General features: G+C 39.6%; 2 protein-coding genes across 5 annotated transcripts in view; one reads left to right on the top strand and one right to left on the bottom strand.

Annotated features, from left to right (window-relative positions):
- Positions 1-7,405, top strand: part of CNKSR2 (connector enhancer of kinase suppressor of Ras 2) — a 334,822-nt gene extending 327,417 nt beyond the window's left edge. For all 4 annotated transcript variants that reach the window (XM_027868521.1, XM_027868512.1, XM_027868505.1 and 1 more), the window contains 2 exons: positions 3,982-4,178; positions 6,541-7,405. In XM_027868521.1, coding sequence (XP_027724322.1) covers positions 3,982-4,178; positions 6,541-6,756 — 413 coding nt within the window. In that variant the 3' untranslated portion in view covers positions 6,757-7,405. The remainder of the gene's footprint in view (positions 1-3,981; positions 4,179-6,540) is intronic.
- A 1,352-nt stretch (positions 7,406-8,757) lies between these two features.
- Positions 8,758-15,482, bottom strand: KLHL34 (kelch like family member 34). The gene has a single exon (XM_027866014.1). The coding sequence runs from the start codon at positions 12,041-12,043 to the stop codon at positions 10,100-10,102; it is 1,944 nt and encodes a 647-aa protein (XP_027721815.1). The 5' UTR covers positions 12,044-15,482; the 3' UTR covers positions 8,758-10,099.
- Between the last annotated feature and the right edge of the window lie 1,075 nt (positions 15,483-16,557).

Here is a 16,557-nt window from a genome sequence, read left to right as displayed (position 1 = left end):
CTCCTCTTTTCAAAACCAAAACCAAAACCAAAACAAAACAAAACAAAACAAAAAAAATCCAACAACTTAACCTGCCACTAGCCTGGCTTACACATTTTTAATATAAACAAGAATAATCCTTTCCGCTTGGATCTTAATCAGGAAAAAAGTGAGAGATGGGCAAAAAAAAAATCCATTATATCACAAATGAATACATGAAAACAGCATAGTTATGATTCAAATATGCTTGTTTATAATTTACCAGCTTTTTAAAATCACTCAGTGATGTGTCCAAGAGCTAGTTCTAAGCCAGAACTCAACTAACTGATATGGCCCATTCAGAATCTGAGTCTTCAGGAAAGCAGACCTCACCCAGGTCTAAGCAACTCTAAGCAAGCCCAGTGCCAACTAATGGGTTTAAGAGAAGAAAGAAAAGAAAGGATTTTTAAGAGAAAGAAGCCAGAAGAGGAAAAATGAGAAGAAGGAAAAAAAGGAAGAGGAAAATAAAGGTGTTCCCGTATTTGTTGTTGCGACATTTGCAGAACTTGGCTTAACTGGTATCCATCCAGCAAAGGGCAAAGGAACTAATTTAAAATAATGGAAAATAAAGGTCTGTTCTGTTTTGAATGTTGAGTTTTATGTTGTGTTTTAGTTGTTGAATGCAATAGATAAGATCCTATTGTGACTCTGAATTCTCTTTAAAACATAAGAGAAATCTATCCTTTGTCCAGTCCAGAATTGTGAAGGCTGGCTAGTGGGTTGCATTTTGTTGTAGCCTGGCAATATAATTCATCCTGCTTGCTCCGTTCCAGTACTCTGTTGCTTGTTGTATTGTGTGTGTGTGTGTGTGTGTGTGTGTGTGTTGGAGGTGGGTACATTTATAATCACTGATAGGAAAGGTATGTACTGTGCTATGACCACATTGTAAAGTGTGTTCATGTCCTGTCTACTGAGATGCCCTGTTTAAATGTGCTAACAAGAGAAAAGTTAATACTCTGGACAACTGTTAAAATCCCTCATTGATTGATGTTCTTGTCTAGTTGCAGTCTTTTTTTTTCCTTTGAAAAGAGAAAAAGACATAATTTAATTTGTTTTGTTATTTGTGAAACGGAGTTGCTATATAGACCCCTTAATGCATGTAAAATTATATTAACAATTTATAAAGTACAGAATCAGCCTTAATAGTCTCCATTATTTAGAAAATGGGAAAAGCAGTCTAGGTTAAAATGTTTTTAAGACAAAATAGAGACTCATTGACATTGTTAGGTAATATAAATCAGAACTATAAGGAAATAAAAAATTATACCACAAAATACTCCAACCTCCTTTAAATCCTAAAACTATAATCTGAATCATTCTCCCCTTCACCTCTTTTCTAGAGTTGAAAAGTTAATAATAGAGCATGCCACCCTATGTCTTAACTACTATAATTCACATCTGGTAAGCCTCTCTCCTGTGTCTAACTCTAAAAATCTGGCATGAAGTTTTATTTGCCCAGTTTTCTTAGCTTTAGCTCTTGCCTGGAGGCAAGAGTCTGGAGTGACTCAATAATTTTAGGCTCCTTGGCTGGACTATGATTTTATGAAATGGCATCATACCTCTTCTCTATCCTATCACCTTAGTTAAGTTATTCCTTAAATTTGTCCCAGCTTCTAGAACTCTGTTCTTACTTTATCTACCTTATGACTGTGTGTTCCTTCCAAACTATTCTCTGCAGTCAAATTACTACTTTCTTATTAGTGTGTGAGACTTCTTACCTTTCAGGGTATCCCATTCACTCAACCCATTCCATGCTGTTAAAAGACATAGAGTTGAGAGAGAATTAAAAGAACAAAAGTTGTAACAGAGATTTGTAACTTCACATCTGAACTTATCATTAGGAATTAAGCTTAGCATGGTATTTAAAAAGTGAATATTCACTTATAGAAAACATTAAGCATATTGTGGGTATTCGTGTGGGGAGAGGGGTGAACCAAAATGATCTCCATCATTTTGATAAGAATACCTCCCCCCCACACCACCACTACCATGGAGTTTGTCCATATTCTATGAGAAACTTCTCTGATGGAGCCCCCTTACATTTATTTTATTTTCTTTCAGGTGCAGACCTGTGATTCCATCAATGCAAGAAACTCCCTCCTCCAGTGCAGATCAGGAACTCATCTCTAATTAATCTGAGAGTTGCCTGGGGGCACTGAATTATTAAGTGACCTACCCCGTGGTCACATAGGACTTGCACCCAGTCTTTCTGCCTCAAAGGCAGCCTTCTGGTCCATGTGCAATGCTGTCCCTTGGATGCTTAATAAATGTCAGGAAATAACATCCAACTTCTGTTCAATGATACTAATGCAATGCTCTGGTAACCTCAAGAAATTTCCTAATGGAGGGACGATAGCTCTGAGTGACTAAAATCACACTTGTTGGAACATGTTGCTCTCAGCAAAATAGTTGAATGAAATTCATATGAAGCTCTTCTTTAATTCTGAAAGAGATTCATCCTTTTAAGCTAAGACAGTATAAATATGATTTTGATAATATGATGTCTTGGCACCTCCTACTTTCTCTTAGCCTGCATTCTTAGGGTTTCTCACATTAAAATCTACTACTGCATGTCAAATTCAAACAAATACTGGAACAGTTGAGGAATTTTCTGAAAGCTATGTAAAGAGGTCCTAGTGAAGCAATTACAAGTGGCACCACTAGACAATAAATAAGTTGTCAGCACATTAGGCACAAAGATCCAGGCTTTAAAAGAGCACAGAAAGCACTGAATTCTGCTTTCACAGACCAAAATTATTAGGATTCTCCAGTGTGACAACAATGATAAAAGGTTTTTCTTTTAAAAAAAACTTGATATCGCCTCACTATACAATGCTCTATCCCTAGACAAAAGATGTGTGTGTGTGTGTGTGTGTGTGCTTCTTATGATAGATAGAAGCACCTTAGAATCCTGGCAGATTTCAGTGAAAAGAGTAAAATGAGAAATAGGTTTGGAGAGTCTTTCCTGCATCTAACTCTAAAATGGAGAGGAAGGAAGGAGGGAAGGAAGGAAAGAAGGAAGGAAGGAATCTGTTCTCTAGAATCATTCTTTATAAAAAACTTTCTTCCTGTTTGCATTCTGATTTAAAGTACCCTCTTACTAAGTTCCATTTTGTTTTTTCTTTCAATTTGGAGCCATGGCATGTATATTTACTATTATATTTTCTGACAATTTTACCACTTACTATAAGAGGAACATGACATTCTATAATTTTGCTTGCTGTTCTCTTGGAAGATTTATTACAAGTAAAAGATACTTTCACAAGTATTAACAGTAGCTGCTATAAATTCTAGAGAAAGACTTTTTTTTCGATCAGAAACTTCTATTAACCAGCACATCTAATTTCATTATAATAATAATTAAGCATCATAATGATGACTCAAAGCACTATGAATGTCAAAGTGCATTCTGAATCATCAAAAATGATTAAGTTATACATTATATTGTACTTGAAATCTTTGAGAATTGTCAACAAGTATGTACAAATCAAAACCCTCTCTTGAGAGGCAGAATGAGATGGTGTCAAATGTGCTGGACTTAGAGGCCAAGGACCTGGGTTTACATCCCAGCTCCACTGGTGACTCCTTAAGTGATTGGGAAATCTTTTAAGATCGCTGAACCTTAATTTCCTTATCTTTTAAATAGAAAGAGTGAAACAAGATGACCTCTGAAGTTCAGATCTAAATCTATGATACCCATCAGAATATTTGATCAGTCAGGGCATTTCCCTCCTGGTAATGAAACTTTTCCTATAATATTCTTTATCTCACTTAGCCAGTTATTTGCAGTTTTGTTAATGGTATTAACATGTTTTCCATCTATTTTGTTGTTCTAGTTTTCAGATTTAGACAGAAATGATCCATTTTGATTTTAAAAGTAAACAAAGAAGTAGGTTTTGATTTTGGCTTAATGTATCAAATAACAGCTAATGTTTTCTTCATTTTCTTTTTTGGATATTGCAGATGAAATAGGAGAAGAAAACCTAGCTGACTCATTGCAAGATTTATACAAGGCATTGGAGAGAGCCAGTTTGTCACCTCTGGGGGAACACCGAATTTCAACCAGGCTGGAATACAAGAAATCTTTCATAAAAAGATGTAGTGATCCAATAGTGAATGAAAAACTGCATAGGCTGCGAATTCTTAAAAGCACTTTAAAGGTAGGATGTGCAAGCAGAGGAAAAAAATCCCATTTCAAAGTTCGTTTTTGAACTAGAAATGAATTGTTCTAGCATGGTGTAAAAAATTCAAAATAAGATGTTTTCATTTTTTGACTTTGACTTTGTTTTGGGGGCATGGGAAACCATTGTGAAGAGTGGGAAAAGAAAAGCATGGTCCTGCCATTCTTAGTATAATAATTGTATTGGGAGGAGAAAATATCATCCTAACCTTTCATTAAAATCTCAAATAGATGGCAAATCCTTTGTGACTTAACTGTAGGTAAGAAACAGGAAGTAATACAAAAATTTGTAGAAAATACAGAGCCTGCTTTTTCTAAGTGTTTTAATTTCCTAAGATAAATATTCTATGTGCTATAATTATGAGAGTGAGTTGCTTAAGGAATAAGAATAAAAATAATTGTTTTTATATAGTGCTTCAAGGTTTGCAAAATGCTTTACAAATATTATTTCACTTGATCCACACAACAACCCAGAGAGGTAAGTGCTATTATTATCCCCATTTTCAGGAGAGGAAACTGTGACAGACAGAGGTTAAGTGACTTTCCCAGGGTCTCACAGCTAGTAAGTGGCTGAGACCCAGACCGACTCTAGGTCCAGAGTTTGTATTTTGCCTTAGTCAAGTAACTCTGAAGATTTTTTTGAGTAAGGGAATGGCATAACTAGATCTATACATAAAACAAATGAGTCTAGCAGTGGTCTAAATGATTAATTGGAGGTACAGGCAGGCAGTCATGTTAGGAGGCTACTACAATAGGCCAGATGGAAAGTAATGAGGGATAATGAGCAAGGTTGTAGAAATTAGCTTCAGGGAGGGGTAGGGATACTTCCTCTCTGATAGACAGAAAGAGACAAGAGAGAGTGGTGATGCTGAATTTTAATACTTGGAGTGTAGGACTTTTGTTAATATATATTAGATGGCTTCAGTCTTAAGGAAATAGAAAGCTAAGTCATCTGCCACAATCATGAATAATGAATATATGTTTGATCACAAAAAGTCAGATACAACTAAACACATTTGAGAGTTTAAGGAAAGAAGTAATTATTTGAAGCAGTCGTTATGAAGAATATAATGAGTCAATAATAGTACATGGTACTGAAAAGCAATTCCGAAGGACTAGAACAATAAATTGTTATTAGGTAAAATGAGCTTACTTTTATAAATTTCTCTAGCACCACTTAGCAGCTTGTGCTGTTGTTCAGTTGTGTCTGACTCTTCATGACCCTGAGGACCATAGCATGCCAATACTGTCTGTGAGATTTTCTTGGCAAAGATACTAGAGTGGTTTGTCATTTTCTTCTCCAGCTCATTTGATAGATGAGGAAATTGAGGCAAACAGGGTTAAGTAACTTTCCCGTCACACAGCTAGTAAGTGTCTGAGGCCAGATTTGGACTTACAAAGATAAGTCTTCTTGACTTCAGGCCTGGCACTCTATCCACTGTGCCCACCTAGCTTCCCCCAGGCTCTCAAACCTATACGCGTTCCTAGCTGCCCAGAGAGATAGAGATAGAGGTGTGTTAAATTGAGGGTAGTCTCAGAGGGAAGACACTAAAATTAAGGAGCACTGGGAAAACCTTCTTGAAGAAGGTGGAACTTTGACTGAAATTCAACAGAAGCTAGGAGGCAGAGAGGAGGAGGGAGAACATACTAGGAATGGGGGGGCAGCCACTGAAAATACTCAACAGTTAGAAGACGGAGTGTCTGTGTGCAAGAAACAGGAGAGGCACCAGAATCACTAGATTGCAGAATACATGGAAAGGAGTAAACTATAAGAAAACTGGAAAGGAAGGAAGAGGCCAGAAGATGAAGGGCTAAGCCAAACAGGGGATTTTATATTTGATCCAGGAGATAATAGGAAACCATTGAAGTTTGTTAGTGTGATTGGAAATACTGAGATCAGTGGAAAGATAAGAGATTGTGGTTGCAGAGCAGGATTTCAAAATTCAAGATCTTCAATATAGAACAATTTTGAGAGATGGTGAGTGAGGTTTAAGGTATATGGCTAAAGTGGGTGAAGGAGGTTGGAGTCAATTCCCCCCAAGAGTAACTGCTAATAGGCATAGAGGAAATAGCCTAGAAGACAGGCAAACTGGGTTGGAGTGGACCTGTAGAGAAGTAGAATTTATTAGAATAAGGACCAGTTCAGAAGATGGTAATATAGGCACGACTTGTTTTGATGACTCGGATTAAGAAACAAAGTAGTAGGAAGTAGATCAGACTTACCCATATGGGAAGGGAAACTATTTAATTATCACAATGGAGGTAATAGAAGAACTTTGACCTGACATTAACCTGAAGTTTTCAATGGAATATAGTATTAACTATGCTTTTTTTTCTTTCAGGCTAGAGAAGGAGAAGTGGCCATTATAGATAAAGTTCTAGACAATCCAGATTTGACATCTAAAGACTTTCAAGAGTGGAAAGAAATGTACCTTGACCTCTTCTTGGATATCTGTCAAAAAAGCACCCCAAATGACCCATTAAATGTTTCTTCTGAAGTAGATGTACTTATATCCTCTCTAGTGCATACCCATTCATACATTGAAACACATGTGTAATCGTCTTGTCTTCATACCATCTGGCACCCTCCTGTCCTTTGAACAAGTGCATAAGGTAGTTTTTATATTCATGTGTGGGAAACTTGGTAAATTATATTTTAATGTTGCTGAACTATATGAAGTAAATCTCATGACATCACTGTCTTTAATGAACATTTGTATATTTTATATGCGACCAGTGCTCGGCTTGTGTTTACCTTGTGCAAAATAAACTGTCTTTAAAAATTTAAAATTAATTTTTGCAAATAGCTGTGGAGACAGAAAGACCTCAAGTAGTAAATCCTGAAGACAGTTTACTATTGGACCTTTACTGTCCCTTTAAGTTAATTTTATATGAAACAAAACTTTAGAACTGAATCACATTTTTCAGATGCAGACATCTTGTGGGAAAGAACACAAATCTTTTATATTTATTAAAATGTGCTAAGAATTTTCTTAAACACTGCACAAAGTTTAATGCTGTAGTTTTATTTTTGTGAAATGTAGGTTAGTACAAAAGAGAGCTAAGCAGAATAGAAAATCATTGCTATAAGAAAAGTTCAGGTATCAGATATCCATGTCTTAATAGTTAATTAACTTTTGAAAGCTAGATAATGAAAATATTATTATTATAAATCTATGGGAACACTAAATGGTATATCAGGGGAAAGCTTTGTAAGGTTGTTTTCTTTTTGTAAGAAAAAAAAAACCAAAATCAAAGAGATAGCTGCTTTATTTTTTCTTGGTTTAAATCTTTCTTTATTTTTCTAGTGATGGGATGTTGTGAGAGTGTATAGGAATTTTAGTATTGATTTTTTTAAAACAGATTTAACTCACCCAATAAGGCAGCTACACAAAAAAACACCAACCTCATATTTTGGAACTGCAATTCAAAAAAAAGTCACCAAGTGTAAGTTCAATAAATGAATTTCACAGTTAGCTTACTTATTTTCCTCATCTATGAATTAAACTAAGCAATTACATTTAGAGACAAGGAAGCAAAAATAACTGATAAGTTAAAGTTTGGATATATTAAACATTTGGGGAATATTGAGGAAAAATATCTAATATGTACTCTGTGTGAGGCAAAAGGGTACTGTCTATTCAGAAATGTTACAGTGAGTTATATGTGTGAGAAAACAATGGACATTTTTCTTATATTCTTGAACTGTTCTATTAAATGGAGTGTGTATGTGGGGAAAACTCCTCTTCATATATTTATAATTATTAGCTTGTTTTTGAAAGTGATCTCAGCATGATGATGATTGTGCTGCTTCTCAGTGTCTGGCTGCATAATTTAAAAGTCACAATTTGATATTTTTAGAGGAGGGGTCACCCCCTCCCCATGACTGTCTATCTTGAGACCTACTTTTAATCAGCTTTATTACTGTAGCCTGTTAAGCTCAGTGAATGTACTTTAATCTTGAAGAGCTCAGATACTTTCGAGTGATTATCCTCGCTGTGGAAGAGGAAGTGAAAGCTGCACAGGGGAGCCTTCTTTTATTTGCTTTAAAAACTACATTTGAATTGCTATTGTTTTGCAGACTTTGCACAATTGTACAGGGAAAGTGGCCTTTCTGCAGCCCATTTTCGGTACTTCTATATGTAATCAAAATGGATGAGGAATCACATATTAATGTTCATATGAAATAGGATTTGAGGTCCAGTGTATTATTTTTGCCATTTAAAAAAATCTATTTGTAAAAAAAAAAAATTACTTACTGCATGAGTACTGAAACTGACACATTAAATTTGTGGATTTGTACATTTAGTTTAAAAAAAAAAAAAAAGCTTGTCCTGAAATGAAGTGTGCTCTTCTAACAAGCATTTAAAGCCCTGTTGTTGTTTAAAGGACCAAAAACATGTAAATATAACCATAAAAAATATTTGACAGCAATGGATGGATAATGCACATAGGACAGGTGAAATCATGAGGCCACCAGGCAATTAAAGGAAAGGCCTAGGTCTGTTGCTATGCAACAGTTTATCTGCCTAAACTTTACTTTGGTTAGCAAATAAAAAATAAATTAATCCTTTATACATTTAAAACACTCATGGATAGCCTGGCATGAAAGTGTGCATTTACACCATTCATTGTGATGCCTTCTTGAACAGTATTTCAAGTGCTGGTCTGACTATTCATTTCTACAAACACTTATTAAGCACCTACTGCAGATGCTGTATTAACAGGGAGCCTATAAGGGAAGAGAAAGAACTGTAGAGAAAAGTCAGAACAAATGCAGCTTTCAAAGGAATACTTATAAAGCACTTAATTTATTAATATAAAACTTTTACGCATTTCATACCCTTGTAACTTAGTCATGTAGTCATCCTGCTATATTAAGTGTTCTAAATGTTATGCTGTGGGTGGCCTAAGCCTGTTAAGTTTAAACAAACATTCTTTCTGAGACCTTTAAAAACTGGATTTCCCAGTTCATTTTGCACAAAAATAAACCTTCACCTTTCTATGTATTCCATCATGTAACTCCCTTCTCCCCAGGATGAGGGGAGGAGGTGTTAAAGAAGGGAAAATAAGTCCTTTTTTTTTTTTTTTTTACAAGAAAAGAACATGGGGCATATCTGGAGAGCTTTCACTTAAAGAAAATGGATGCAGAAAATATTTTATTTAGTGTCAGACCCCCCCATCTTAACTCTCTTCATTGTGAACACTAGTTATTCATACTTCAGTGATACTAAATTCTATCCAAAACCATGCCAGAAAATTTTAAAAACAAAAACCTTACCCAACAGCCATGCCATAAAAGTTACTTTCCCAAAGATTTTGTCTCTCAGTTCAATATTTGCCTAAGAATTAAATAGGGTATAACAACAATTATAGCTATGATATGGAAAATCACAGTTCTCCTTCCAGCAATTTTATACTATTTAGTGAGGACTGTCTCACTCAACTATTTACTAGAATAATACCATCCTCTAGAGTCCATTATTGTTAACATTTTCCAACACTTGAGTGACTTCGCTTTTTATTTTGTTTCTTTGGCTTTGGCACAAAGATGATTTCCATTTAATGCCTGGTAAAACTCAATTTTATGTGATAGGTTTAAAAAAAAATAAAAGAAGGTAACTACCTAACCCAGTTATATTCCTCCAAGAAATCAGACTGCTGGAGCTAAACCATATCTTTCTTCTTCTCTGTCTTCTCCTTTACTCCCATTCTGCCAAATTGTCTTCAATTTAGTACTTCGTTCTGTGTGCTTGTCCCTGCAATCTCATAGGGTTTAAAGATACGTTGGAAGAGAAAGAATATCATTTTGGGGACAGTGTACTAGTCAGGAACATCCATTTTCATAACTGAGTCATTATAACTGCGTCCTGAAATGAGAGGAGCATGATTTAATGCATCTCAGACTGTTTCCACTTTCTTTATCTTTTCCACCCTTTCCTCTTCCTCTTCTGATAATTGCAACACCGCGCACTTCAGGCCGCTCCAAGCCTGGGGCATGTCGCAACCAATGTCCTCCCAGCAGTCGAGGTCCAAATCGTAGCCTACCACGTTGCGAGTGGGCACTTGTCTGGAATCTTGCCACTTTAACCCACCTAGCAGAAGAGCAGTCTCTTCTACCACGGCTAGCCCATAGCAGAAGCGGTCATAGAGCAGGGGCCGCAAACGAGTCCACTGATCTGCCCCGGGATCGTAGCGCTCAATCTCTGAAAAGAGCTCATAGCGCCCCAGAAAAGCAAACACCGCGCCGCGCAGCGTAGCCATGTGGTGTCCAAAGCGGGCGATGCTCATCGGTGCCCTTTTACTCCACACCCTCTCCTGTGGGCTGAGGGAGTACACATCCCGGATGCTGCCACCCCGTTCCAAGCCTCCATCCTCCGGCAGCCCTCCGAGCTTGCCCCCGGATATATACACTGTGCCACAGGCCCCTACCGCCCCGGCGTGACCATACACTGCTTGCGGCAACTCCTTGGCCGCTGTCCAGCGGTCTCGGACCAAGTCGTATATCTCTACAGAGGCCAGGGCAGCCCCGCCTGCACCCACACCCCCGACAGCTAAGAGGTTGTCGCCCACAGCGCCGCACCAGAAGTGAGCCCGGGCCTTTTGCATGGCAGGCATAGGAGCCCACACGTGGAACTGCGCGTCATAGCGGTGCACTTGGGCCGTGACCTCCAGTGGAACTGTTGGAGAAACAGAAGCTGGACTGCCTGCTGGACTCTCCCCTCCCAGCACGTAAAGGAAGTTGCCTATAGTGCACACACAGTGTCCCTGCAACGGGGTGGGCAGTCTGGTGAGGCTGCGCCAGCGGTGGTTGTACACGTCGAAAGAGACCACATCTTGGGTCAGTTCCCACTCATCTACTTCCTCAGGTTGCACCTCCTGTTCAGCTTGTTCACCTGCAGCTTCGTCGACATCGCCTCTGTCCTCTTCTCGAGGGATTTGAGCATCTTCAGCACCTTGAGTCACTGCCTCCTTGGCCCGGCGCCCGCCGACCAGTAAGATGCGAGTTTGGGGGCTCCTGCAGCTCGTCTGCTCGCTCTGCATTAGGGGCTGGCGGGAGGTGGCTGTGTGGTAGCTGATAGCCTGAATTATTAGGCCCTTCACTCGGGTGGGAAGGCTGAGGCCCGAGCCCGAATACACCCGACGAAGCACCTCGGGGGGCACCAGGCCGAAGCGGATGCGTTCCAGAAGACTGGAGCAGTGCGGAAGGCGTTCGGCCTCTGGATCCCGCAACAACCAGCCCAGGGCCAGGCTCAGTAACCGGGCCTCGGCCACGTACGGCACATCTGGGGAGGCCAGCACCACCTTAAGCGAACCCGGGTTGAGCTCCAGAAGCCCCGCCGCCTCGGGGCCCCTGTCCATCAGCTCTCTCATGTGGCGCCGGATGAAGCTTTCGGCCGCTGACTGCGCGTCGGCCAGGCCAAAGCGGGTGGCGAGGTTGGCCACGAAGCAACAGTTCTCCAGGCCCAGGTGACGCACCAAGTAGCGGCTGCACAAGCCCACGGCCTCGCTCACCTGCAGGTAGCTGGCGGCTTCCAGCGTGTCTTCCAGCGTGTCCATAGACAGGGGCAGCCAGGCAGTGTAGATAAAGTCCAGGAGGCGCTGAAGGCCGGTGGCCGATGGCACCTGCAGGTGAATGACTGGGGCCCGAGACTCCTGCGTGTAGCTCTTGAATAGAGCTTTAAAGTAGTCGCTGGAGCACGCCAGGAGCGACCTGTGCGCAGGGAACTCGCTGCCGTCAGCCTCCAGCTTCACGTCGCACAGGAAGCCCTCGTCGCGCAGGGCCTGGTAGTGGGTGAGGATGGCGCCTCCGTGAGCTTTGCAGTAGGACAGAAAGTAACTCATGGTTCATCATGCAAAGGGGAGGAGGCTGGGAGAAAGGGTAAACTAAGAACAAGTCCCACACCCCCAAACGCATCCCGCGCAAACAAACCAGCTCAGACTCAAGTCACCCGAGTAGCAGCCCCCACTATCGATTACTGGAATTGGCAAGCGTCCTTCAAAGTCCGGATCGCTTTCATCTTTCATATGTCTGAAAGTGGCCACCCTCCCCCTCTCCTAGCACAGGTGATCCATGCCCGGCTAGGAAAGGCTTCCCGTAGCTCAGACTGCCCACAGGAGATAAGAAGGTGGAATCCACCGAACTTGGAGCCGTCCAGTTTCGAGGGGTTGGGGGGCTGCTGGAGCAGAAAAACGTTTTAGAAATGCAACCTTTAGGAGGGAGTCCCAGACTGCCCACCAAGGACAGCTGTGGCGCCGCACCATCACCTGAATCAAAGGAGCTGCTGTGTCCCCCGGCTGCCCCTATCTCCCAATCAGACGTGTCTTCGAACTCTGACAGGCCGAGGCAAAAAGCAACGACAGATATGCAGACGCGGTGGAATTAAATGGGATATGGAAGTGGAGGGCTCTCCTCTCCGTCGGACCCTAGCCCCTCTCAGCCCAGTTCCTAGAGTTTTCACCTGCAGGTGGTCCACGTTCAGAAGGTACACACGCCCGAAAACACTCACACACGTACACAAGGGCTGGGGACAACTGGCTCCTGGGGTGGGGGATACTGGGTGATCTTTTACCCCTGCTCCGGGTGAGGGATTAAATCAGACCCGACGGGATTAGAGCAGCAGGCCAGGCAAGTAAATACGTTTAGTCACTGGTATAATTGGACATGCCCGGCCATCCGTGCCCAGTTCTCAACATAATATTACCGTAGCTCATAGATACAGGAATAGAGCGCAGACACAATCCTTTCCTTCCACACCAACCCGCTTGTCCTCGCCCCTCTCGCTCCTCCTGCTGGCCTTACAATTTTGGATTGTAAATCAAAGAACCGAGATTTGGAGAGCTGAAACTTTCGACTCTGAATGACCTAACTGGAAATCACAAGGATGACCATTTCGTATAGAAGTGTATCAGGAACAGAACAAAGCTGCGCGTGGCATGAGGGGCGGGGGTGCAGAGTGGGAGAAGGCGGAGTGAAGAGGAGGGTTAAGTGTCCCTGAAGACCTAATTAATACAGGAGTCGAAACTTTGTTCTCCACGCTAGCTTGTGACCCCAAGCCCAGGACTTGGGGCAGCGTTGTTTCACCAGTTCCGCTGGGAAAGGGTCCGCGAGAGATCAACTTTCAGTTTGAAGGAGATCCTAATTAAACCGCAGTAAAGAGGGATTAAACTGTGATATTTTCACAGTAACACCCAGGAGATTCAAAAAGAGCTCTTGCTGAGCTGAGACACAGGATCCGTGGGGTCAAGCAGGCTCTGGGTCATGAAGCTGACTAACAGCAGCTTGTAACTAGTCTGACACTTGGACTTTCCAATCATTTAATTGGAAAATGGGGATTTTCAAAGTCAGAATCCCTATTGTTGACATCTCACAGGGAAACTGCAGTGAAAGTTGTGATTTCCCATTGCTAAATGGGTACTCTTCCCCCATATATGCCCCACTAGAAATTTACACTTTTGCATGTTCATCTCCAGTCTCCTTCCCAAAAAGCAAGGGGAGAGGGATTTGTTTTTATGTGCTTGAACAGTTAGTTTCCTATAAGAAATCGATATCTAATAATTTCTTCAGATTTGTGTTCCTGATTTGCTACTTGATCTAATAGCTGGTCAATCATCCCTTATTGCAGAATGAGATCACGGATGTTTCTGAGCTCATCAGAGGCTGATGTCTCAAAGGATTTCTTTTCTTGGAATTGTTCTTAGAAACGGCAGGAGGAAGAAACCCACCAGCTTCTGCAGAAATGGTGTTGGGGGGGATTTAAGTTTTGTTTCTAGTAGAAATAAAATACTTTTTTTTCCTTATCATCTCCATATTTTTAAATAGGCAAATTTACTTTATTAACAGATCAATAAAATTGAGGGGTTTCCTGCCACCCCAATGTGGAACGTTTGTGTTTAGAATTTATTTCTCATCTTAGTTTGTTTTTAGTAAGTTTAAGGTTTATTAAATAGGATCTGGAAGAACTCATATTTTTGACTTCATCACTTGCATTTTATTAAAAAGATGAACAATTTCCAAGGAGGAAGGGCCACCGTGGTCTTACTCATCTCCCATATTCCCTGACCTGAAGTCTTTTAAAAGTTTATGGTAAAGTTCTGATAGCTTCCTTACTTGTCTATTTCGTGTTCTATCTTCACCAATTTGGGGCATCAAAAAAGTGCAGTAAACATCATTAGGAATATTTTATTTTCCAGAAGCTGAGAAAAAGGCATGAAAGTTAATTTTCATTTCTCAAAACTGTAAAATTCAAGACTGGTCTCAGATTAGATATTGTTTAAACTCTACAGGCTAATATGTTTTAAGATTAAGAAAACAGGATGTTACTGATTCAGGGAGTTGTAAATTTTTTTTAAATGTTAGGATCCTTGGTTCCAAAATGAAGTAACAGTTTGTATTTCATCTCATAAAATCATAATGAATTCAAGAGGCCTTTATTTAAGATTCAAAGAACATTAGAGCAGGAAGAGATTTAAAAGATCAGCTAATCCAACCCCTTTTAAAGATGTAGAAGCTGCGGCCAACAGTGGTTAAGGGACTTGTTTTTGATCACATGGCTACTTAGATGCAAACCTTGGCCTATAACCTAGGGCTTCTGACTCCTTATCCAGGACTCTTTCTGCCATGTATCTTAATGTGATGTTAAACAAAGTAATTGGTATCACATACAATAATTATATTCAAATTTCACATACAGGATCAACCAAAATTAAAATGCAGATTTTAATTATTTTAAAATCTATCTATCCTGTCAAATCCTAAACAAAAAGAAATTCTAACAGACATGAAATATTCACACACCACGGGCATATATACACATTCCAGTTAAGTCAAAATACACGAAAGGACTTTGGATTTAAATGTAGCATAAAGTTTAAGAGTTATGAATAAAATAAGGTTTGGTGGGTTTGGTGTGGGGTTTTTTTGTTTGTCTTCTTTTGTTTTGTTTTGTTTTAGGAAATCATTATGACATCCAGTTCTATATAACAAGGCTACTTCCTCATCCTTGCCAAAAGCCCATGTTCACGCTGCTTTGCTGATGTGGATACAGTGAATTCTGTTGAATGAGAAATTCTGTACAATAGATACATTCACAAGTTCCTGTCTATTTAACAGACAAAGCAGTCAATATATTTAAAGGTGTTGTCCTTTCAGTAAGGTATTTATGTATCATACCAGTATTTGAATACCTGTACAATGTTATACATTCTTAATAAAATTCTAAATGGTTTTCCAAATGCTGTGTTGGAAAAGTTTGAGTTGCATAAATTTTTTATTGGGATGAAGGGGAGGTTGACAAAAGGTGCTTCTTGGGTAAATCTAAATGATATGGCAAAGAAAAACCAACTTTAACTTCTATATTAATTTTTAAAATATTAAATAAAAAATTTTAAAAATCACAGAAGAAACTCTTCCTGTGGAAACTTGATATGCTCTTAAGTAAAAAAAAAAAATGTGCACCAGAGACATCATTTGGTTAAATTATTAAGTGATCAGTCAATTATACCTTTTTACCTATCCTTACATTTTACATTTCCTTACTATCAATCCCTGGTTAAACATTAAGAATAAAACTACTTGTGCCCTGGTTTTTGGCCATGGACTCACTTTAAACCTACATTTTCCTGCATCCCACACATTTCTTGCACTGTCTGTGTTGTTTCTTATCGTAAATCAAGGGTTCTTAACCTTTTTTGTATGTCACGGAGCCCTTAGACCATTTGGTGAAAACTATGAACCCCTTCTTTCAGAATAATGTTTTCAAATGGATAAGGTGAAATCCATAGGATTGCAAAGGAAAACATCAACATTGAAATACAGTTATCAAAATATCTGAGTGTATATTCAACTCAACATTTATGAAGAAGAAACACAGCCAACCCACTGTGAAAGGCCAGAAGCCTGGGAGGTGAAGGAAAAGGGTCAGAGAGATTGGATGGTGCCTTTGGTTCTCATCCATATAAAGTCCAAGGTCATCCACTGTAGTCATTGTCAGTCATCTTGACTTTTGTCTTGTCACTGGAGTCCAATCACTCTAGAGGAGAGAGTGAAGCTGGTGACTTTTTGAAGCTCTGGCTCACTTAAGTTCAGTTCACACAAAGGCAAAATATCACTCTGTGATGTCATTGGTCCTTTTCAAGAACAAAGGACAAATGACAACATATAAAGTATATTAGAGAAATCTGGAACTCTCTCACCTTAGAGATCACCTAGTTCAGTGTACTTAACCTTTTTTGTATCATGGAACCCTTTGGCAATCTAGTAAAGCCTATAGATTCCTTATCAAAATAAAATATCTTTAAATGCATAAAATAAAATACACAGGACTACGAAGAAAAACAATTATAATGAAATAGTTGCC

Source organism: Vombatus ursinus, unplaced genomic scaffold (assembly GCF_900497805.2).
Source record: "Vombatus ursinus unplaced genomic scaffold, bare-nosed wombat genome assembly UNPS02001419.1, whole genome shotgun sequence".
NCBI lineage: Eukaryota > Metazoa > Chordata > Mammalia > Diprotodontia > Vombatidae > Vombatus > Vombatus ursinus.
The sequence above is the reverse complement of the archived record's forward strand: the minus strand, read 5'-3'. Positions and strand labels throughout refer to the sequence as shown.